Source organism: Neopsephotus bourkii, unplaced genomic scaffold, assembly GCF_033783945.1.
Source record: "Neopsephotus bourkii isolate Nb327-2 ecotype Australia unplaced genomic scaffold, CSIRO-AGI_Nbou_v1 NB_1634, whole genome shotgun sequence".
Lineage (NCBI taxonomy): Eukaryota > Metazoa > Chordata > Aves > Psittaciformes > Psittacidae > Neopsephotus > Neopsephotus bourkii.
In genome coordinates this window covers 1321967-1347303 of record NW_026902109.1, presented here as the reverse complement: position 1 = coordinate 1347303, position 25337 = coordinate 1321967, and the positions used below count along the sequence as shown (strand labels likewise).

The window sequence follows — 25337 nt, the reverse complement described above, 5'->3', positions numbered from 1 at the left end:
AAAAACTTAACTGTTAGGTGCATGTCAGGATTCTGGTAATCTGCAGCATGAAATTGGAATAGTTAAAATACATAATTGATACATACTGAGACCCACAGTCAGACATAGGTCAGTTTAGAACAAAAGAACAGGAAAGTAAAGTTTTGTGTATTTAATTTCTAAGTCACCTTTGGTGCAATTGTCTATACTCGGTTCTGTGGATTAGAGCAATCTGTTATTGCTGAAATAAATTCTGTTGAGGAACATTTAAATAAAACTTCAGAAAAAAACTAGAAAACTTGAGACCTGTTGAGGCAAAGATGCTCAGAGGGCTGGAGCACCTCTCCTGTAGAGGTAGGCTGAGAGAGCTGGGGTTGTTAAACCTGGAGAAGACAAGGCTTCAGGGGGACCTTAGAGCACCCTTGCAGTACCTAAAAGGGACCTACAAAAAAGCTGGAGAGGGACTTTTTATAAGAGCAGGTAGTGATAGAAGAAGGGGAAATGGCTTTAAACTGAACAATTAGGTATTAGGGAGAAAAATTCTTCACTGTGAGGGTGGTGAGACACTGGCACAGGTTGCCCAGAGAAGCCGTGGCTGCCCCATCCCTGGAGGTGTTCAAGGGCAGGCTGGAGGGGACTTTGAACAACCTCATCTAGTGGAAGGTGTCCCTGCCTATGGCAGGGGGCTTGGAACTTGATGGGTGTTTAAGGTCCCTTCCAACCATAATCCCTTTCATAAGCAAATAAAGGTATGTTTCAAAATTGCTGAAATAGCATTTCTGTGCTACTTCTGCTGTGGAATAGTGTTCCATAATCTTCTCTGACAGTCAAAAAAAAAAAAAAAATAATCAGGCTGGAAATGTTCTTCTTAAACTTGTGGGTAGCATGCAACCATTTCTCCTTTGCACTCAGCATGTTCTTTGTACTTGTATTTCTCTTTAGTTTAAGTAACTCATTTTTCCTCCTTGATATTTGCTCAAGTGTTTTTCCAGAGAACTTCAGTTTTCCTAGTCTAAATAATTCAAGCCTCTGTCATCTTTATTGGGTGGAATCTAGATCCTCCTGCTGATGGGAATAACCTTTCTGTGCACCTGGCTCAGTCTAAATATATTCTTTCTCATGTATCCGGTATTTCCCACCAGGTCTGGCTGGTAATACAGCACACTGCTTGAGTTTACTGGTTATTATATATAGAGGTCTTATTGCTGTTGCTTATTGATTGTATTTTGCAAGGAAAAATAGAAGTACCATGCATATATTTACAACATGTAATTTGTGTTTAAGTTTTTAGATTAAAATAATTGTCTCCCTTTGAATTCAAATTTTGTGTAGGATGGCAATTGTAAATTTTTAAATATCTGTTCAGTGTATGGTGATGAATGAAAATAAGGCAGTGGCATTGTTAGATATGGTCTTTGAGAAGGAAGGGGTGACAGGCATCTTGAAAAGCAATCTGATATTTATCAGTGCAATAAAACTATGTCTTCAGAATTTTTTATTGGTGCCATGAGTGTAATGCACAAGCAGATCTCTATTATGCTGCCTCAGGGTTTGTTTTGTTGTTTGGTTGTTGGTTGGTTTTGTTTTGTTTTGTTTTGTTTTTTTTTCTAGCTATAGAAATAGTTTTGGCTATTGCTCTCATCTCTTGCATTCATTGAAATGTATCTCAGGATAAATTTTATTGCTTCACCTGCTCACACTTCAAGTCCTCTACAAATTGCTGAACTTAAATGTACAGTTTGCCTTTTCTCTGAGACTCTGTCTAGATTTCAATGCTGAACATTCATTCTAAACACACTGTGTAACTCGTTTGATTATAATTCTGGAAATCCTCATGTGTTTGGTGGAAAATAATTCTGTAAAAAGGCTGCTAACGTGTGATTGACTTCTAGTTTGTGTAATCTGCTTATTGAACAGTAGAACTAGAAGTTGGCCTTTTCATTGAGACACCCCAGAAAGGAGTGGAATATCGATAATGGTGGAAAAAGCTTATTCAGTTTTCAAAAAAATCATGAATATTCTTTTGGTAAGGCACATGTCATTTTTAGGATAAAAAATTGCCCTGTTTTGGATTTCTCTTTGGTTGTGTGTGCGGTCATTGCTGTTCAGTGGTGAATATCGGGACCTTTTCTGAAAACAAAATTTCAGTAGAAGTTTGGATCAGTGACTTTGATTGCCCTAACAAAGAGTTTGTCAGAGTCACTCAGTTAAGCCAAATCCTGAACTTCTAGAAAAAGATAACACATCTCTGGAAAAAAATAAAGTTGTGTCTGTTATGGTCCTGGTATTTTTGTAACATCCAGTGAAAAAAAGAGGAGGGAAAAAAAAAATTCCTTACTTTATGTAGATATACCAACATTTCTTATCTTTCCACCCAATATGTTGATAGGGAACTACAATCAAGTGAAGGACATAGTGTTTCATATGATGTTTTCACTGTTAACACCTTCAAAACAAAAAAGCTTTAAAATTATCAACAGAAACGACTCAAATTTTAGGGACCAAACTAAAGCATATTAGAATCAAAGGAATAAACAGAGTTTGTTCATGAAATAATTTTATTCAAACTGCTTAGGATAGCAAAACAAATGGGTTTGTGAAATTCTATAAGCAGTGTCACCAGTGTAAAGAAGGAGTGAGTGGGTACCCACACAAGCTGTCTGTATTTTCAGACAACAACAACAAAACAGTGTAAACTGTATTATCATTGGTATTAATGCAGGTGTTGTTCAGGCTAATAGTAAACAGCCTCAAGGAATGCCATGTTATCAATCCTTACCATCAGTGTTTAGAAGCTTGTCTTGCAGTTGAACTCATCAGCTGAATAGCAAAGCTGTTGCTAAAGGAAATTACTGTGCCATGGAGATGTCCTTTAGGGGCTTCACTTAAATGGAGAACTGAATAAATGCTTCACAGTTTTGATCTTCCTTCATAGGTCATGTCTGTGCTGGGGTAATTATAGTCTGTAATTAGCTGCAGTGCAATTCCTTTGAAGTCAATGAATGTGTAATTTTTACCGTAAGCTGGGAAATAGCGTTTTACCTCAGCTTGCTCTTGTGTTTAATTTACAGATGACTTTCTGCTGGGATTTTTGTGTAAACTGTTTAGACTTCAAACAAATACAATGATACTTCAGCATTTCTTCCCTTGGCTAGAAACCAATTAGAAACTGCCATTTCTTACAAATGGGGTGTAGCCACCTATCTGGCTGGGGCAGTGTCAGGAGGATCAGAGGAGAGACTAAATGTCTTTAAAAATACAGACTGCAATATCATATACAGTGAAATGGGAAAGAGAATGGTGTCTTTTACTATGCTGTTTCAAAGGTACTGTGAGGCTCTTTGAAAATTAAAAGTTCTTAATTAATTTGTATTTCTGTGTGCTCTAAAGAGGTAATATTTTTGTTCTATTTAATGTAGAAAATGAAATTGTTCGCAAAGTACAGACATCACTTCTACTATACATGTTTTTATGTATTTTACTACACCTATGCCTTTGCTAGCTCTGCATGTACTGCTCTATGTCTTTGAACCTATCTTTTGAGTAAAACAACAAAATCTTACTTATTTTCTTTCGTTATTCTGCTCTGCTTCCATTGATGACTCTAAACTTTTGACTCCAGACTGGCAATATGAGGGTAAGATGACAAAATGTGACTTCCTGAACATTGCTTGTCTGTTTTTAATTTTTATTTTCCTTAGAACATTATAAAATTCTTTTCACTTTCTTTAAGTAGACTCTTTTGTTGCAGTTAAATTCAAATTACATTTGTTTTGGTTGTGAAGCTTCAATTACAATTCATACATTTTAATCATTCCTTTGTTATTTCTTTGGGTTAATTTACCATCCTGTTATCTCTGTCCTGAAGGACTTCTGCTTCACTGAGATCCCTGATGGTATCTTTAGAGCAAGACATGAAAAAGTTTATTAGTGTAGCCATCAAACTGTATTGTGGTCATACATGAATATTTGGGGGAGGGTGTGTGGATGTACGTTCATGACATCGAAAGGAAGGCTCACATACCATAGATCTTACCACAGAACAAACCATAGTAAGTTTTTACTGAATATTTAAATATTAATTGGTGCCTGAGATGTTAAGTACTTCGTCATCAGATTCTCTCTTGCTTTGTAAGGTTTATCTGAGTGAGAGACAAGCAAACAGCTCAGATTTTAACCCTCTGTGAGTGTAATTTAGCTATGAGTTGTAACTTATATCACATTTAAGTGGACACTTGTCTTCAGTATGTCAAATATGCTGACTTGTTTTAAACAACAGCAACTAAACCCCAAGATCCTTCTTCTGGAATTAGAAATAACTTCTCTTTTCATCTTTATAGATTGCAAATTGGCCAGAACAGGTCCTCCAGCCACAATAGTTCCTATTGATGAAGAAAGTCGGAATGGTAAGTGAACTTTGGCTTTTCGTGACACCCCGTTGGTTACCTTCCATCAGCTGGTCAGGGTGTGGAGGCACATGCAGGAAAGTGGCGTATCTGGCTCAGTGGTGAGGACTAGTCTCTGAACAGCTGTTAATGGAGATTGTGGGTGGAAAGGTGACAGTGCTCCAAAATGCAGAGAGGTGTCATTTCTTCCTGAAAATTCTACATTTTAATAGCTTTGGTCTTTGACTACAGATAGCTCATGCAAATATGCTTTTAGTTTTAACAAGTATTTATACCGCAGTCTTTTGTAGTACAGTAGTTTGGCTCCCACATTGCTCATATGCCAACTTTTTACTGTCTGACTTCTTATCAGTATGATGTTACTGGAAGATAAAGTCCTGGTCTTTGTTTTTTGATGTGGTTAGGTAAAGCTGAAACCTTCTTTCTCTGAAGCTTGATAGGAGTCACAATATTGCAGGATTTCACATGCAGCTTTTAAAAGGTTGCTTGTTGATTTGCTCTAATAGCACAAATTTATGGACATCTTTGAAATGTCAGAATTTGCTTGCATGTAGTCATGGAAGTTTCAAAAGAAAAGAAATGTCTTTATTTTCTTATTCTCCTGTCACATAATACAGTTCTCTAATTGTTGATCTGTACTCTCAGCATTGTATTTATGCATCATATTGTAATGTGAAGTGATTTACCCTGTTGGAGTTGATGCTTTTTACAGGTGGCTGTTATTTCTGATATTAATACCTTTTTCTTGCTTTTTACTTTGCGGTTTTTTGTGGTTTGTTTTTTTTGTTTTTTTTTTTTGTTGTTGTTTTTTTTAAACCTGATAAGGCAGGCACAGTTGTACTTCATATAGTTATGATTTATAACATATGGGTGCTTGAAATGGTGAACAAAGTTCAGGTCATGCTGGTGTAACTTCTCTGCTGTGAACACTGGGGGAACTGCTTGTTGTTGGAGTTGCTCGAGGTCAGACAGATAAGAGAATGTAGATTTTAATGGTAAGAGGACAACAACAAAGAAATGGTTAATATTCCTATGCGCTGAAGAACTCTTGGAACTGGAGTGTCTTTTAAAAAGAGGCTGCTATCTTCTTTCTGTACAGATTTTTCTTGCAATTATGTCTGTTGAAACTAAAAAATGATGATTGGTCTCAACAAAATTAAATTGCCCTGGTAATTGTGTCCACTAGCTCAGCAGAACTTTTTTTTTTTTTTAAATAATATTTTTTACATTTGTTTTATTTGGAGGTTTTTTTTAATGCAGCCCAAGAGCCATAAAAGTAACTGAAGTGCAAGGTTAATCTAAGTGGAAACCTGTATCATTTTTATACCATACTTGTACCAAGGGGGGAAAAAAGCCAAACAAGTCTTTTTTGTTTTTTTTTTTTTCTGTCAGGGTGTTTAAATGGTGTGTGTGATCACAACATCCATGATAGATCTTAATTTTTTAATTGCAGAACTTCTATGTGTAATCTGTGCTGCAATATTTGTCAACTATTATGAAAATAATTTGGTATATGTGATACCTAAATAGTTCAAGGGTCCAGAATCAATAGTGTGTTTTTTTTATTTTGTGCTTTTCAATGTATGCACTATAAAGACAGTCTTGGAATTTGATACCTAAGAAACTTTCGTATCACCTTGTTGTGAAGGCATCAAGTATTCTTGATTGTACATGCTTAGTACCAGCTGTTTTATCTCACTTTATGTGCTAACAGCACTCAAGTTACTTATCTGGAGAATGTGGTGGGAACAACAGCTGAAACTAAGGCTAGGTGCTGACCATAGTAATTTGAAACACAAAAATTTAGAGAAATGAAAAGCTTGCATCTCTCTAATTGAATAGCATAATTAACTCAATTTCTCAGCTTTTTAATGCTTGATTCAGTGTTTGCTGAAAAATAGAAAATTAAGATTTCTGTTCATATGTAAGTGGTCCTGCAAGAAAGACAGTTAATCATGAAATCATAGGCTAGTTAGTGTTGGAAAGGACCTTAAGATAACTTAGTTCCAACCCCCCTGCCATGAGCAGGGACACCTTGCACTAAACCATGTCACATAAGGCTCTGTCCAGCCTGGCCTTGAACACTGCCAGGAGCATTCACAGCTTCCTTGGGCAACGCATTCCAGTGCCTCACCACCCTCACAGTAAAGAACTTCATCCTTGTATCTAACCTAAACTTCCCCTGTTTAAGTTTGAACCCATTACCCCTTGTCCTTACCCCTTGTCCTATCATTACAGTCCCTAATGAAGAGTCTGTTAAATCAAATATCATGGGGAGAGGCGTGAATTTCCTAAAAGCTTGGCATGGTTTTGCAGTGATTGGATTTGTCTATTTTGTTTTGCATTCTTATAAAGTATTAACTCCCCGTTAAAGCAGTAAAATTGGAAGTAGAAACTTTAATACACATTGCAGTTAATGGAAGCGACACTTCTCATCTGTAAGTCACAATATATATCAAAAATATGAAACTTCTGGGAAGCTAGCTCTTGAGTTGAAATGGCCTTAAATCTTTTGCTTTGTTGAAGTTGCAAGTTATATCCTCCCCACTACCACATGTGACTGAAATTAATGAAAGGTAAATCTCCTCAGTACAGTGTAGAGGCTCAGGGTTGAATCAATGCTACTATTTGTGTATTTTATATTAAATAGTTGTTTTTCTATGAGTTGTGCTTAAACTGAATGTGCATATTTTTAAATAGAAAAAGAGCTATAGCAAACAATGCAGAGCCAGGTACCAGCAGATTTTGTTTTCTAGCTGTGTGTGTGTGCCCTTCCAGCTGTCTTCAGGTTCAGGACAAATGCTTTAGCTTGCTAGAATAAAATTTGGATTTGTGCTGAATGATGGTGTTGCAACTGAATGCATACAAGTACATACCAGTGCACAGGTATTTGCACACATCCATATAGATGGGGAAATGGAATGATTAAGGGGTCAGGTAGTCTTTGCTACTTGCATGCTTCGTGGATGCAACTGCACCTCTATTTTCTTTCTGGTCATGTTCACAACCTTACAGAAGGTGTTCGTAAGTAGTGTCTGGTTATGCCATCAGTGTTGCAAAATGTTAATACTATTGCTAGCTGTGCTCTTTTAATATGCTGATGTTTTGGTTCTCGGCAAGCCACTATTGTATCCTAATGATCACACTTCGATTTGTGTGACACTTTGATACAGTATCAATTTGTGTTCTAAAGGGCTGCCCTCAACCATTTTCCTTACATGTTTTACACTACACATACAGTTTGAAGCAACTAGTGAAAAAAACAGTTCAAAAGCAGATTCATCACCAGTAGGGCCTCAGTTGGATTTAGAGAATGACCCCTGTAACATTCAGTAAGAACGGTTTGGTTACCAGTGCTCATCCCTTGTAGCCTTTCATTCTTCCTGTGCATTAGAATATGAATCTCTATAGTTGGTCAGGGCTTGTAAGTAAGTCAAAACAGCTTTTCTACCAAAAATACTTTGTAATAATTTTGAGAAGGTAGAAAACAGAGTACGTAAAGGGTAATAAGGAAAGTCAGTATGTTATGATAGGAAAATGTTTTAATACTAGGTTTTGATACATTGGTAGCTTTGGTACAAGGCTTGAGTGCTGCTGTGTTATAGAGCATGCAGCCTGAAAATAAAAGTAATAGGTATTGATGCCACAGTGAATGTATTTACTGTGTGTTTGAATTCACTAGAACAGTTTATCAAAAAATACTTCAAATCATTTGCCATTCAGTCTCAAAATTGGCATTATATAGTTGTTAAAAGTGATAGCAAAGCTGTAGCAGTAGACATTTGGATGATATGCAGATTATATGTCACAGAGTATTTCCAATGACCAAGCAAACTTTGATTGGAATTGCCAATAGATGCAGAGAAACAAACCTCCTACTTTTGTTATAATACATACAAATACGTCTTTAGATCACAGGGGCGGGGGTGGGGGAAAGGGAAAAGATTTATTTTCACGCATAGCTATTTTTCATTAATGAATTTGGTACTTGGTTTTGACTTGTTTTAAAGACTGAAAAAATAAGACTTATTCATACTTCAGACTTTTCCATTGCAACTGCACCCCAAGATTTTGGCAACCTTCATGTAGAGCTGCCTGTGCTTTTTTTCCATGAGATGAGCATACTAAAATGCTAAAAGGCTTTGAATCTTTAAAAAGGGGTTTTAATGGAAAATAGACTGTTAGGAAATGACTTCTAAAAGAGACAAAATGAAAATCTGCTGCATATGACTGATTAAAATTGCATTTGGAACAAAATGCAGAGGTTGGGGTGAGGGACCAAGTAGGCTGTAGCATTGCAGGCTTCTTGACAGGGAGTTGCGTGATGTCATATACAACGTAGGTAGAGAGAGCAGCTGTACTTCTGTTGCCTGCTGCTTCATATTTTCTCTTACATGTTTTATTTCAGGATAGCTGCAAAGTTAGTAGAATATGGGCAAGTGCTGCACATATTCTAACAGGTAATCATTTTGGCTATAAGTTATATACTTAGCTGATAGCCAGTGTGCTAGCTGAGTGCGACAGAGAGCATGTTAACTAAAATATCTACCTTAATGTGAATAAGAACTGTTGACTCTTTAGCACATTCATAACAAAAACCTTGCAGTTGTGAATGTTTTGTTTGTGTTTTTGCCTAGCATAGTTAAATCAGTGTTGTTCTGCTTTTATGTTTATTATGGTACGTGTTGTGTGTCACATACTGACACTGATGGTGTAGAGTGTAGGAATAGTGGGACCATCTCCAGACTTTACATGATTTCTCTCTCCTCTCTGTACATCCTGGGCTGCACCAAAAGGATTGTGACCAGCAGGTCGAAGGAGGTGATCCTGCCCCTTTATTTTGCTCTCGTGAGACCTCACTTGGAGTATTGTGTTAAGTTCTGGTGTCCTCAACATAAAAAATACATGGAACTGTTGGAACAAGTCCAGAGGAGGGCCACGAGAATGATCAGGGGACTGGAGCACCTCCCATATGAAGATAGGCTGATAAAGTTGGGGCTGTTCAGCCTGGAGAAGAGAAGGCTGCGTGGAGACCTCATAGCAGCCTTCCAGTATCTGAAGGGGGCCTATAAGGATGCTGGGGAGGGACTCTTCCTTAAGGACTGTAGTGGTAGGACAAGGGGTAATGGGTTAAAACTTAAACAGGGGAAGTTTAGATTGGATATAAGGAGGAAATTCTTTCCTGTGAGGGTGGTGAGGCACTGGAATAGGTTGTCCAGGGAGGTTGTGAATGCTTCATCCTTGGCCGTGTTCAAGGCCAGGTTGGATGAGGCCTTGGGTGATATGGTTTAGAGCAAGGTGTCCCTGCCCATGGCAGGGGGATGGAACTTGGTGATCTTAAGGTCCTTTCCAAACCTAACTATTATATGATTCTATGATTCTATGTTTAGTATTTATCCAAACACAGGTAAATGCAGGAATGAGTTTTCATGGCTGTAGGTGGGTTTGGTGGTATTTTTGTATCTTTTCATCTTCCTGCTGTCTTGGCAGCAATCTTTTGTCAGCCTGACTTCCTGGGGAGGCAGAGGATGTGTGATCATTCTACAAATCCTCATCAATAACTCCCTGTGGTGAGGGATTAAATGGGAAATAGGGCATAAATATGCAGGAAACCAGGCTGTGGGTTTTTTTCCACATTACTATTGGACCAATTTATTTTCAGTTTAATTGTATGTAATGCTGAAGAATGGACCTGATTACTAAGGCATTGACAATATCACTGCAAATTTCCATGCTGTATCAAGCTATTTTTCAGGGGCAACTGACAGAGCTTGAAGAAAATGTCTCAAGAGGCACAAAATCTGTAGCCTCTCTTCTGAGACGGGCTTAAGTGTACTAATACATTTCCTAGGGACTGTGTGTGGTGGCTTCCAAATAGTCATTACTTAATAGAATTTTCAGTGACTACCAGTGTGGGCTGGAATTTAACTAATGAGCCTTAAAGATTAAGGGTCCTGCTATCCATCTCCTGCGTGGATTGTATGCTGCTTCTGGTCTGGCTGCTGTAAGACATTTTGGCTAAGGGGAAAAAATGATTTTGTAAAATACTGTTTTCTGCTTTGAGGAGTTGCTGTGATTGAACACAGGTTGAAAATAGCATTTCTGAAGAGCTGAAGTTCAGTGGCCTTTCCTACTTTTCCTTCTGTTTCAGAAAAAGGATGAATTAATGACTTGAAGGATGGTAAGGTGCTTCAGCATCTTAATTTCTTCAGATACACTATTCTTACAGAGACAATGTCCCTGGTATTAATGCACCTCCAGATTTTTTTTTTATCTGAGAATTTTTTAATTTTGCAGTTGAGATTTGATCATGCCACTAAGGCAATGTAATTGGTTTAAAATATCATTTAGCAGGTTTTTTAAACATTCAAAATTTCACTTCAGGTCTACTCAAGGTATTTGGGTTATTGAAACCCAACATGGTTTTTCAACAAATAATCAGATTGAACTGTGAGAAATGTTGTGTTATTGTACATCCTAAGAGTTGCTGAGTTCTAATTAGTGTAAAGAAAATCTGCAGCAATTAATCATGACATTTGATCCTGTACACCCTTGGCAGGGAGAGCAGGCTGAGATGTGCAAAGGAGTTTCAACTTGCTAGCGTCCTGTGTGTGCCTCTATCTCTTTTTACATGTGTATGACAAATATACAAACCAAGATAAGTTGGAAGACTATTCTGTAAAATTTTGCAGTCATGTGCATCTAATTAACAGTTCACTTTTATTTTGTATACTGACAAGTAAAACAGTACATCTCAATCTCCTGCTTTCTGCAGTGGGAAGGGAAGGAAAGGAAGTAAGGCCTATCTCACAGTAGTGTAGCACACTGTCCCAGGGACTTCACTGATGGAAGGAAACAGTCTAAGACTGGTGAAATAGCTGTTTCTGTAGAAGATTTCTGCATGGAACATTCAGGTTCACATGTCTGTAGGCCTGTTGCCTTTACATCATGTATAAGGCTCACTTCTTCGACTTGTTGCACTGTCTGCAGTAGCTCTGTGTTTACCAGGAATGAGATGAATCAGTTAACAGTGTGTGTGTGGGAAGTTATAAATGAGGTGAAGTCAGCCTTGTGTACTCATCAACTGAACAAGACTTAAAGCTATTCCATGGGGATTAACAGGACTAAAATAGAATAGAGATTCAACCTTAACTCTGGGTGTCTTGCAATGGGAGGGAGGACTTGATTTTCTGTTAAGCTGTACAGATGCTAGCATGCTGTATTGAGGTGTAAGAATTTATAAAGTTATATATCATCATCAGTTATATTTAGTCTTTATAAGCCTATCTCCAATTTAAAAACAACAAATTTTTACCTATTATTTCCTATTGTTCAAACATCAGTTTTATGTAGAATTATGAAAGAAAAGTAATGTTAATTTTACTGTTTCAAGTTGTTCTGAGAAAAACGTCTCGTCTGGGATGTTTGTATGGATGTGGAAAGGAAAAGAGAAAAAGCTGTCATGTACTATAATTTTGTATTAATTTTTCTTAGTTTCTCCATGAATTCAATTTGAGGACTCTTTGTATTTAAATTTTGCTTTTTTTCTTATGTAACAGTTAACAATTATATTTCTGTAATGGAAACAATATCAGATATTAGCTTATATACTGTTATCATTACAGTGAAATATTATGGTGAAACTGCTTCAGTCGATTTCCAGTCTAAGTTGTGCAGTTGTCTGTATGCCTGTGTGTCCACACATAGATTTTTCACACTTATTATGGACAATCTTTAAGCTTCCTAAGGTATTTGGGAACATTTTTCACTGCGGAAATGTTTGGTGTTTAGTGTTTAGCAGTGGAAAATATTTCTTTTCAAATATATCTTCACCAATGTGATGTGTTGTGTATATATATGATAAAGTGTAAGTTAAGGTATTGAAGCCAATAAATCTTTGAGTTAAATATTATCTTGCTGTACAAGGGAAAGAGGAGATCAATCAACGTTGCTTCTAAACCAGGATCTTTTCTTCAGTTTTAAAACTATTGTACAGATACTGCCACTTTCTCGGGTCCCATGAGAATTTCTTGGGTAGATCTGGGAATGCTTAAATAAGTAGATATTTGTTGGCCAAGGACTGCAATTTACTCTCATCATGTCAGTCAGCTACTGATGCAATCTAGATGCCTAATATGATTGTGGCATTAAGCATCAGTAATCTTTTGTTGAATTTGTGTGTGCTGATGGTGCTTTGTGATCATTAATAATGTGTCTGTGCAGTATTAGATTAGCCAGCAATACAAGTCTGATCTGGATCGGGCCCAGGCACATAATAGTATTTTGTCAAATCAAGTCATACAATATGGAGTTTATTCTGGCTTTATGTTTTTATATAGGAGGAAAGGCAATACATTAGATCTAATATCTACCAGGTTAAGTAACTTCTATCAAAAGAAGTTACCCTTTCAGCATGTTTTGAACAAATTTTTAAAAGATCAGTGGATTTGTATTGTATTGCATATTCTAGGTTGCTGCACAGTAAGGTCTGAATACTGAATTTACCCCATTGGAGAGTGCTGTATATTGCAATCCTGTCTTCCTACACTTTGACTAATTTAGGTTAATGCTTCCCGAAGTCATCCAGATGAGCAACTGTTGCATGGGCTGTTTTAGCTTGAGTCTAGATGTAGCTCTAAAGTTACAGTCAGATCCTGAGGTCACCTGAAAAAAAAACCCAGTTTCGTATTCAGAGCCCTGGTTCAAGTTGTGGATTTAGTTCTGTGCCATTTAGGAGTGTGTTGGTTAGATTTGGAGAAAGTGATTGGTTTAGGCATAGAAATCCACTGGGAACAGTGTGCAGTTCAGGCAAGAACAGTGTGCAATTCAGGCAAGTTTCAGCAATAACATCAGAAAGGGACTTACTACTTCTGTGCTCCTTAGCTTTGAGATAATGTCCTGGGTTCAGCAGTAGCAGTCATTTTTGTCTTTCTTGGTAGCTGGTGCAGTGCTGTGTTTTGACTTTCAGCTGGGAACAGAGCTGAAAAACAATGATGTTTTGGTTTGGCCAAGGACTTTGTGGGCCTCATGCTCTGCCAGGGAGGAGGGGAGCCGGGAGGAAGCAGGGACAGGACACCTGACCCAAACTGACCAAAGAGGTATTCCATACCACAGCACGTCATGCCCAGGATGTAACTGGGAGTTAGCCGGAAGGGCTTGAGGGGACGGCAGGGTTGGAGGAGGTATCGGTCGGTGCTTGGTCGGGCTAGGGGGGCGAGTTATCGGTTGCCTGGTGATGAGGTGTTGTATTCTCTTCCCTTGTTATTTCCTTTATCATTATTATTATTGGTGGTAGCAGTAGTGATTTGTGTTATACCTTAGTTACTAAACTGTTCTTATCTCAACCCATGGGAGTTGCATTCTTTCTGATTCTCCTCTCTGTCCCTCCGAGAGTAGGGGGAGGGCAAGAAGTGGGGGGGGGGAGTGAGTGAAAGCTGTCTGTTTGGGTTCAAACCACGACAGATACCAAGTGTGCAATGGGGTACAAGTGCAAGGGTATCAAGAGAGACCCAGTTGTAGCTGACTTGGTTTATTCTTCTGGCAGATCTTCACACTCAAGGATTTTCTGAATGCTCTGGTCCAGGGACTGTCCTCAGATTGCCCCATAATGGAGGAAAACTGGCTGATATGTCACAGCTTATTAATGTACTTTCAGACTATTTCTGTCATGACTTCTATACTTGGTTGCCAGAGATAGAAACTTCCTTCTTTCGTATTGAGATACAGCCAATTAAGACTAATGCTTATTTGGTCTTAATCAGTTGTCCCAGGAATCATTAGATAAAACAGGAATGTTATCAGAGCATAACAAGTTCATATTTAAAGAAAGGGCAAATTTCCTGGAAGAGTATAGCTGTTTTTGTCAGGTAAGAAGAATCAAGCAGATGAAGGATAAGTGTAAGAACTAGAAGTTAGAACTCTGCTAATAAATGCCTTCAACAAGATGGAATATTTATTTTGCAACTTAGATTTGTGTGTTTTCTCCAGTTCTTCATGTTAGGAGCTGGCTGTACATGTTGGTGCTCAGCTCACTGTACTAAGTTGTTTAAATCAAAATGTAAGCTAATGCAAGGAAGTATCGCTTCTTTGCTGACAATTTGAATTATATTATAAATTAATGAGCTTGGAAGAGAGGCCTGAATTTATGGAAATTATTTTTGTTTCATTCAAGCCTGTTTATTTCCATTTTCAAATTATGTGTTCTTAGGATTTTCAAATTAACAATTTCATTGAAAAGACATGAATCAATTTAGTGTCTAATACTATTTTTATACCACTGCTTTAAATTCACGCTCACAAGTTTTTCATGAAGGGCAACTTGTATAAAGCCTGAAGAAGCGTAAAATGGATGAGCTTATTATTCCACTCCTATTCATGAGTACAGGCATTATCTGTGGCCAGTAGCTGAGCAGAACTTTTGTTAAAGATCTCGACAATTCTCCTTTTTCAGTGTTTTTGTTTGGTAGGTTGGTTGTTTTGTTTTTTTTATTAAGGTGCCAAAAACCAGGAAATAATTTGTGTGGAAGTAGGCGAGAAAAGTATTTTAGAAAATGATTAAGTTATTCTTAAGGATAGAAAATAAAGTTAGTAAGCTATAGAGTTTGAATAATTTTAAATTCTTATTTAAATTATTAAATGGCAGTTCTTTGTGCTGTCAGCTGTCTAGAAATATAGAGCACCAGTCCTAACCTGGTATTGGTGCTGTTGGGGGGAGGCAAAATAGATGCCCTTAAATTGCCTTCAGGGAGGAGAGGGGTTTTTCCCCTTATTTACATCACCAGTGGTCTTACCTAACCTCTGTAGGTTCTTAGGATTTGTATGCAGTCATCACAGCTTTGTTTTTCCTTGCATTGTCTGTGCATAGATGTCATATCCTGGCTCATGTTGTATCTGCTGAAATATTTCTTCTGCTGGCAACTTGCAGCTGTCTCAGTGTACCCACAGTTACTGAGTCAATGGGAAGCTATTGAGTTTTGTTCACTAAATATTGAATAATTTTATGAGTAATTAGCATATCAGACAAGACAAGAGTCTTTACCTAGTATTGATATTTAAAATGACAAAAAATGGGGAATTTAATTCCATTTTGTGGTAGGTATAACTTTTGTGAATAATGATTCTGCTTTGTAATTGCCAAGGCCTTTTCAAAATGTATTTGAGATTCACTTTTTTTACTGGAAATTGTCCCCAGAGTGATTTAAAATTTTCTGAACAGGTCATCTTTGATAGTTTGAGTATTCAGGATAAATTATTCAAATTATGATACTCGATCCATTCTTATTCCTGGGTTGTCAGTTTACCTTTGCAAATGAAGAACTGCATATTTTAACAATTTATTCGTTCATATAGTTTTGAAAAATAAAATGTCATTTTACTAGCAATAGTGTTTGACTGTCTTGTCCTTTACAGTTCCAGTAAAGCAGTGCAAGAATAGGAGTATTTGATAGATTTTAAGCCTTCTTAAAATCATTTTTCCTCCAGGGATTGGGAGGTGACTGTTCTGATCAATCCTTCAGTAGTAATTGCCAGAACTGTTATGTTGTACGTTCTAAGTGTTTTAGTATCACTTTATTTTTGAGGTTGCTGTTTATTAACTAACATGTATGCCCACAGGCGATTAACAATACCTCAATTTTTCTATTCCTTGCACGCAAAGAGAGGGCACCAGTGAACTTTGAAAGAAACCTGTTTTGAAATCTTTGTTCACAGTGCATTTGAAAGATAGACAGGATTTCTTTCCATGGTGTGGTTTTGAATACAGAATATTGTTTGCACAAAACTTGACATGAAGAGTGTATTTCACTTCCTTTTGGCATGTCTCAAAAATAGTACCACAAAAATCCTTTCAGAAGTAAGAGTAGCATATATGGGTAAGCCCAACAAGGTAGACAATGCATTTAAATATTTACCTTACTTTCAGCAAGTGATAGTGCTTTTGCTGCCATGACATAAAATTAATTCTTGCCAAGTTCTTCTTTTGTGAAACCTTTCCTCTTGTGCAGACATATTTTACATTTTGCATGCTGCTCATCTGGAAGAAAATCTCTTCCCCAGAGCATGTCACTATCACTGTAATGGATATCTCGTACTGTTACACTATTTACTAATAAGTCAGCCGTTCTTGTTTTATATTCTCTGCTGCCTGTGCCTATAAGCAACTTTCTTAACCTGCTTACCCTCATGTAGGAATTGGTGGCATTTATGTGAATGCCAAGAGTGGTAGAGCCAGGAACAGATTTAAGCATATTGTAGCAAGTGGCAGGGGGAGAAATGTTTTCACTGAGTTTCACAAAAGTATTCCAAAGCAGGAATATAGAGTTCATAGGTGTGGATGAGCCTGCCACAGCCATGTTCTAGGAGAGATCAAACCTGGATCTGTTCTGAATGTCTCAGCTGGCCCTCCTATAGGCAATATTAATGTAGCAACTACTACAGAGAACTCGCAATGCTGAGAGCTCAGGTCTCCTCTTATGCCACTGGCAAAGGTCTGCCACTGTTGTCAAAGTGAACAGATCTTCTGCCTTTTGGGGAATGGCTTTTTATGTTTGTTCAGTGTCAAATGATAGGTTTCCTAATCTGCAGTTCAGAGTGTGTTTTTCCTTTTTCATGTAGCTTTTCTGAGCTCTATGTTGGGCAGGTGCTTTTCTTCCTAAAAGCCACGGCTCTGCTGGTTTCTGTGTGCTTGAGCTACTTGATTTTGGAATCATCTTTTATTATCCACTTGGGCTTTGTTGAGCTGTACAGACTCAGTTCACATATAATTCACCACTTGTTCAACTCAATCCTGTGTATGGTTAATAACATGTTGCTCATTTCTGTATACTTTTGAATTGAAATACTTACAACTCATGTAAATCATAAGTTGATTTTTTTTTTTTCTATCCCTGTGAACTAAGACGAATTTGGACTTGTCAGATACTGCAGCTTTTATGTTATTTTTTTGCTAAATGATGTCAAGAAATATTTTTCACTCTGCTGGAACTGTTCTCTAGTTTGAGTTGGAATGATCCGTGTTCTCAGATTCTGGTGGTGGCTGGGGACATGCCATTGACTGCACATACTGAAGAGGGATGATGACCAGAGGAAACCTTTGAGAGTAAGGTCTGTTCTGATAATATCTAATAATGCTTGAAACATATTTTTATTCTGGGCTCACTTCCACACCTACCCCTTGACTTATTTGAATGAGAAAATGATCTGGCAGAGCTGTAGTAAAAGTTCTCACTAATCTATGAAAGTACATCTTTTGGTTACATATAAGATTCTTGGCATACTACTTTGAATGGTTGGTTTAAAATCTTGTTTTCTTGGTAGTAAAGGTAGGTGAGATATTAGTTACCTTTTAAACTTACCTTAAACTTACCTTCTGACATGCCATCAAGGAGTACAGTGATTTTTTTTTCTCTGGTTTTATGCGTGCATTATTGTGGAGCCTGATACCAGGGAATACTGTCTGTGGAATAGGTTTGGAAGCAACATTGGCACATGTAAAATGCTGTTTAGACTTAGAAGTTGCTGCTGAAAGCTTGTAAAGAGGCCTGCAGACAAAGCTGCCTGTGCTTGGTTGGACTGAAACAGTGTATCTGCACAGCACTGTAAACTGGCAGCTGGATCTACAGTATGTTCAGTTTAATCTTAGCTTGGGAATCTGTTTGCCATAGATGATTTGTATGCATCCCAGAATACTTAAGTATGGAGAGCCAATGTCATTTAGTGGAACATAAGTTTGTGTATCTTAAAAGCTTTTTTGAAAGACTGAGCATGTTAGGTTTGTAAGTCTCCTTGGTTTTGGTGACAGGGAGTTTGTGCCTCTTTAGTTCTATATGTTTAACAGTGTGAGCTGTGTTTCCAAACTGGCCTCCTTTCTTTTATGTGTCAAAAGAATTCCCATTCATACTCAGCGTATGTCTTTTCCAACAGTGTTCATTTGTGGCTGATATCCCAGATTGAAAACAAACAAAAAGTTGTTCCCAGGCCTTTCCTGGAAATCAGTTAGTTGTCTGTAGGGTTTAAGGTTGTTTGAGTGCTTTCAGACTGGCTCCTCTTGCTTCTCCTGAGGAGCTCAAATTTACATGGATTCTGCTTGCCATCCATCCTGTGGAAAGCTCATCATGTTCAGTTGCTCTTGCCATGGTGGATATTGTTGTCTCCGCTTGCTGTCCAAATAATTCAGAAAGATGTAGAGGGTAGTGTTCAGACAGAGTTACCTTCCCTGCTTCACTTTTTATCACAACATAATATACAGAATCTATAGAAAATCTAGCAAATGACAGTTGTGTCACTGGGTCTCCTTCAGGAGGTGCCTGAGGACCTTGGAAAGTCTTTATCCCAGAAATAAATTTCCCATTACTTTTCTGAAGCACTTTTTATAAGCGAGGAAAGCTTTAGAAGATTTCCCTGCTGTTAAAGGAAACCTCAAGTAAATTCTCATTTAAAATGATGATAAAACTAATACTTTTTTCAAACGTGAATGAGAGGGTTTGTCTTTGCATCTGTCATCCTTCAGTATGTGCCTCAAATGATTACTGGCAGTTTGAAACTGGCCCAGGTGAGTAATGAGCTGTTTGCAATGCTCTTAATACCTTAAAAAAACAAACAGCAAAACAAAACAAAAACAGACAACAAAACAAAACAAACAAACCCAACCAAAACAAACAAACAAAAACCCACAAAAAACTGGGGGGGCAGGTGGAAGGAAAAGTTTTGTAAATGGTCATGTCCCAGCTTCCTTTAATTACATTTATTTTGCTTTGATCTTGAAAAGACAGTTAACTCTTCGGCAAATCAGGGTATAGTTTTTTCCCTTATAGTCCCTGTGTTTTTAAGCAGGTTCCTCTGAAAACATCAGTAATTTTAGCTTTATTTGAACATTGAAATGCTAATAACACTGAAGTTATTGCTTGTTTTGAACAGCAGAGTGCTTGTGACAGTAAAATAATTCAGTAAATGATGGATTTCAAAGCTTTGCTGGCTTAAACATAAATTACTTTTGTTGGTTTATTTTGTTACACAGTCTCATGTGAAAACTTCTTGTATCCTTTTAGATTTTCAAAGTCATGTTAATCAAGCCAAATGTTATGCTCCGTGACTCTGATATTACTCTTTTTCTGCTTTATTCACTTAACCATTTTTCATCATTACTATGTCATTCTGCATTTTATCTACTGACACAACTGTTCAGTAAAATACAGCCTGGTTATGATAAATCAAGTCTTGACCTTCTGGGTATCTGCCACCAATTTATACCATTAGCACAATCCCTGTGATAGTTTCCTTTCTCTGATAAGCCCATCCTTTTCATCTGTAGCTGTTCTGAGGGACAGTCAACTGTAGGATCCGAAGGGCCAAGTTTTAATTTTTTTTTGATCAAGTATTTGATGAGGGAGTTAAGGCTGCTGTCAGCTCTGAACTCTAAAATGCTTTTACGATGTTTTTCATCATGAACCTACCCGGTTTTAAGACCCAGCTTGGTTCAATGCCCCTTGGGACGGAGCTCTTTTGCGTATAAACCAAGTGTTTTATTATTGTTTGTGGTATCGTACTGGAGGACTGAATGTATTTGGAATAAAAATGAAAGTAAGCTTCTACGGAGTGTGAGGCTTCTTGGACTTTTTTTTTTTTTTTAATTTACTTTTCTATGAGAAGTTCTGAATCAGCCCAAATGTATATTAGTTCTTTCCAGGATTCCACCTAACTTTTAAAGCGTGTCTCTGTGTTTTCATAGTTTCTTGTTTGTTCTTTTTCCTAATCACTCATGCTATTACACTTCATATGCAGCTTCCCACCCACTGCTTTATATATTCAAGTCTCCATAGTTCCACAAAGTGTGCAAAGTGGTGGGGTGATCGGGTGCAGCACTGGCTAATGTGGCAGCCTGAGCAATAGGTCATGTTTTGGTGCTTCCCCTCTCTGGTTGTTTCTGGTAGGTAAACCTTATCATATTGATTCCTCCCTCCTTGTTGCATTTTCAGCTGTTTGTCAACTCTGGTGAAGTCTTGCCCCTCGTGTGTACTCTCTTTTACAAGCAAAAATCCCATTAGGCTCTTTTGGGGATCCTTTTGTGAATTATGCTGTCTCTCTAAAATTATCTGTTGAATGTCCTAATTTTCTAAGTTTTGGAGCCCATAGAGTTCTCCCCGTATCTGTCTGTCAAAGTTCACTTTTTGTCAAATTCAGTTTCAAGAATTAACTATGCTTACATCACGTACCAGAGACTCCTGGGAAAATCAGTTCTGGCTTTGTCTCACTCTCCTCTTTATTCAGTTTACCAGAGATCAGTATCTCTTGCTTTGATTTCCTTTTTGCATTGTGTTGATGTAGCTCCGAGGGCGGGGTGGGTTTTTTTTGTGGCTTTTTTTTTTTTTTTTAGTTTTTTTTGTTGTTTTGGGTTTTTTTTTGTTTGCTTGGTTTTTTTTCCTTGGATTATTTTTTGGTGTTTTGGTTTTTTTTTTTTTTTTTGTTTGGTTTGGTTTGGTTTTGAGGTTGTTTTTTTTTCCATCTGATTATTCTGTAGTTTAATTCTATTGGTTTGAAGTGATATAAATTTCAAAGATGAAATTTGCCTTCCTTAAGGAAATGTTTAGTGGCTTTCACCTGACTTAACTGGTTATTTGCCACTTCTTTTGAAAAAAAAATAAATTAAATATTAGAACAACAAAGATCTATTTTCCTTTTATCCCCCCTGTCAGTTTTATATTTCTTTTTCTGAGCTGTTACTCTTAATGCGTTCATTCAGCTTTATTTCCTTTTTTCTTTTTCCAAAATGCTGTAAGTGCAGTAATGTGTTCTATTGCTATCCTCTTGCTTATAATTTTGCACTTGGCTTCAGAGGTGCTACTGTGTGTGTTAAAACAGGAAATTTGGAGCACAGCTGAAGTCATGCGCCTCAAACACATCCTTTGGTAGATTTGGTACAGTTGAGTGTCATATGGGTGGCAATTCCTTTGATGGTCAAGTTTGCTTTTCTTTTCTAAATATATATGCAGATTTATACAAAAACTTAAACATGGTTTATTCATTTTAAAGTATAGATAAGAAAAAAGAAACTGAAAAGGTACTAGTACTCCGTTTCTCTTTGCATTCTACTACTTTTCCTACTTTTTTTTTTTTTCCCTTTATGGACTTATTCTTCAGTGCATTTTAGTTCATACCATGCTTATGCCACATCTCCCTTGTATTCCTTAGTGAAACAGTCATGACTGAGAGCATGAAAGATGAGCTGTTGAGCACACACTGGGCACACCTCACAGACTGTGGTGACACATGTGTTTCATTGGCTTTTCGAGAGGTTTAGGCACATAAGCAAGTCAAACAGATGTCATTGTATATACAAATCTGCCTTCAGGCTTTGGAAGATACTCGTAACAAGTCTCTAGCTGGTACAAGACAAGGATGTTCACCAGCTGTGTAGATTTTCTGAGAAATGTCTTGACTTATGTAGCCAAAATGTGTGCAGGTGTATGATGATGTGAAAGTGCAGTTGATATAATTGCATGTAGCATTTAAAGACTGTATAGACTGTGGATGCACAATTCTTTCTAGAAGATCTCGCCCCTGAGAAAGGTTTTCCAAGGGAATTCAGTGGCTACAGTGTTTTGAGAGATTAACATTTTTCTTGGCCTTATGAAGAATATTTGTTATCCTTTTATCTTTGGACCTTTTCTTGTGTATAAAATTTGGAAACTTGTTTTGTAATATTGGGTCTTGATAGGATGTGGGCCCTATGTGCATGCTGCTAGGAATTAATTTTTCTGGGCCACATTTCCCCCTGCACTCCTCCACGCCAATAACCCATAGGTAAGTTTTTGCTTTAGCTTTCAGTCTAACACAAAATACTGGGAAAAGCTATGGATTGCTAAAGCTGAAATTAAAGTTACTTGTGCTTTCTGAAGGGCTTCTGGCCTCTGGCACTACCTTAAAAACATACTTATTCTGCGATTCTGGGCATATACTAAAACCTACCTTATTAGCAAGCAACATGGTTAGTTTGTAATACAAATAGATTTGAATTGTTTGCATCTTTTGGGGGGCAAAATGTTATACAAGTCTCATATGTTAATCATTAAAGGAAAGAAAAATAATGATTTTTAAAAAAATTGATTGCTTTTTACTTTACTCCTTTACCAACAGCTCTAAGGGAGTCATATATTTTTTTTCTTCTTCATTGTTCTTAATTTGTTAAGATTTCAATTGGTATAATGTTGGGATATATTAAAATTTAGTTTCTGTAGATATCTCTGAATACAATAGTTCCTGTTTTTTATATACGTTTTCTTGAAAATCTCTGGATCAAGATCTTACTTAGAGAGACAAGCTTCTGATACGTTCAATTACCAGGAATGTTCCAGGGGGACTTCTGGGTGTTCTGTTCAGCTTTGGATACTACACAACTTTGGTTGTTAAACTTTTGGGGGTGTCCAGGGAAGTTAGTGCTCTGGATTGTAGTGGACAACTGGAAATAGTTTATCTTTGGCCTTCACTGCAAATCAGAGCTAGTAATTTTTTACTTCTTAGGTAGATGAGAGCTGAAAGTACAGAATCAAACAGAAAAAGGAAAGATAATTGCCACTAAAATAAATGTTATTAAATATCATTGCAGTTCTAGGACCTTCTGTGATGACACTGTGTGCATGATATTAAGTGCCCATTTGGGGCTCATGAAAGGTTTTGTGACAGCCTGTTGAACTGTTGGTGTGGTAGGCTGAAATGAAAAAGGTGCGGTGACTTTACATATCATGTTGCATTGGATGAGCTACTGATAGTCTGATTTGTATACCTCTCTCAAGTTCTGATTTATACCGCTATTCTTAGCTAGACAGTAATTACAGCTTTAGAAAAGAAAAGGGGAGCAAAAGTTTCCTGAAGAGGACATCAGACTTCAGTGTCTGGGATATTCTTTATCACAGTGGAGAACTGGTGTTTGAAAATTTGAGGTCTATGAATGTCAGTGTAGCTCTTCAACTGAATTTATACTCATAGGTCATTATTTAATCACTATGATTTTAAATATTTTTTTCCAGTTTAAATAATGCTATTTTAGGAAACAAATAACATTTTATTTTTTTTATCTTAAGATGCTAAAATTGAACTAGCTAGATAAATGAGATTCTTGAAAAACACTTGGGGTGTAGATGGTAAGTGGAGAAAGGGGACAGTCAAGGAAGAAAGCTTTGACATGAGAAAGTGAGAGCTATCAAAATCTAGTTGACTTGGACATTAAAATATATATTAAAAAAGAAAAGTATTTTTCAGCAAAGAGAAGTATAAATGAAGTGGGATGGCTGTGCTTTCAGGAGAGAGTAAAGGTTACACATGGTCTTAAATATTGCCTCAAACCGAGCTGCACACTTTGTCTGAGTTGTAATTAAGGAGGACCATGCTGAAATTGAGGGCAAGGGCAGGACAGCTGATGGAAAGGTATGGGAGCAATGGAAGTGACTGCATTTAGGTGAAAATCAGTTAGCTGTCTGTCTTCAAAACAGGAGAGGAAGAGCAGGAAGGAAAGATGATAATTTTTATCCCACAATGGTGAAAAAGCTGGTGTATGAAATCAGGGTGAGACAATGAGGATACTAATAAATCTTTCAAGCTTGACAATAATATATGGTTAGAAAATATATTGTCATATGTGTTGGCTGAACAATAACCAATTTAACATACAATTTTAAGGAACAGAAATTATTCAGGACCTGATTTCAATATTATGTAAGAAAAAGTAAAAGCATGCTGGTAAATGGAGTCTAGGTCAAATTAATATATTGCTAATTGATGTCACCAGATGTGATGTTAATCCATGACTTTCTAGAAGAGAAAATATAGTTAAAAAAACCCAACAAAATAACAAAATAGGTTATGTGCACAATTGTCAATGAGCACTTCAGACAGAGCAGCTCATCAGAGACCTGGTTTGGGAGCAGACATATTCAGTGATGCCATCCATAGCAGTAAGAACTACCCACACCAAGTCTGTTCTCCTGCTTAGTGTGAGACGCTCTTTCATCTAGTGGTCTCTGTAAGAAAATTGACATTGCTTGAAAAAGCATCTAGTTTCTATCACCTGTGCTTGGGGGAGCTCATCAGATGCCAGTTCACTCTTCTGCTGCTTTTCAGTTTAGCATATCAAACAGATTTATTAATAAAATATATTTATAAGCATCAGAGCTTATACTTCTCTGGTCTTCTAATATTGTAACTCCACAGCTGGTGGCTGGAAATATCTGACTGCAACACCATTTAGGCAGACTCTGATCCTCCCAACCAGGCCACTACAATTCAGACTGCCTTACTGCTGTCTTCAAGGCTGCTTTGCAGAAGAGATCAGCTTTTTATCTTGAGTGTGTATCTACTCTTTTAGTAAGTGCATTCCTTTTTGCTAATGACAATGAAAGAGAAGTCTCCTCCAATTCCTGTGCAGCCTCTGGAGTTTATAGGAGCTATTCTGTGTAACCACACTTAGGCAGGTAAATATGGAACAAGTGAATTTTTCTCTGGAGCTTACTGTTCAGCTTACTGTGACAATTACAAGTTGGGTCTGCTTGTCTACATGGTGTCATTACACTAAACAAGAAGAGGAAAACTTATCTCTGGGATTTATTCTCCTTACCTGTGTGAATTGCACTGCATAGGTTTCAGACTCTCTTCAGACCATTGTCCATGGCTGGGATCTGAATGTGTTGCTGTGAGGCCCGTTTCATGTTTTTGCAGCTTGGGTTTATTTAATTCCAAATTGTATTTTCTGCTCTGAGATTTGAAAGTTGAGGTTTGCTTATCTCCAGAATCATCTATTCACTGTATCAGTGTATTTTTTTAAAAGACTGTTATTCTTGTTACATATTTCTTCTCTGTATTGCATCACAACTTCTTTGGGTGGTGGCTATCACGCTTTATAGCAGTAAGAAAACAGATGTAAAGTTTTAGCTACACAAAGGAACGAGTGATGTAGTATGCAAGATT

The 25337-nt window shown here is 37.3% G+C and overlaps 1 protein-coding gene across 13 annotated transcripts in view; it reads left to right on the top strand.

The window, feature by feature from the left end:
- Positions 1 to 25337, top strand: part of PCDH15 (protocadherin related 15) — a 460786-nt gene that overhangs the window by 121089 nt on the left and 314360 nt on the right. For 8 of the 13 annotated variants that reach the window (XM_061373828.1, XM_061373833.1, XM_061373820.1 and 5 more), the window contains 2 exons: positions 3602 to 3616; positions 4320 to 4385. In XM_061373828.1, the coding sequence (XP_061229812.1) occupies positions 3602 to 3616; positions 4320 to 4385 (81 nt within the window). The remainder of the gene's footprint in view (positions 1 to 3601; positions 3617 to 4319; positions 4386 to 25337) is intronic. The other 5 variants (XM_061373834.1, XM_061373832.1, XM_061373824.1 and 2 more) reach the window with 1 other exon arrangement.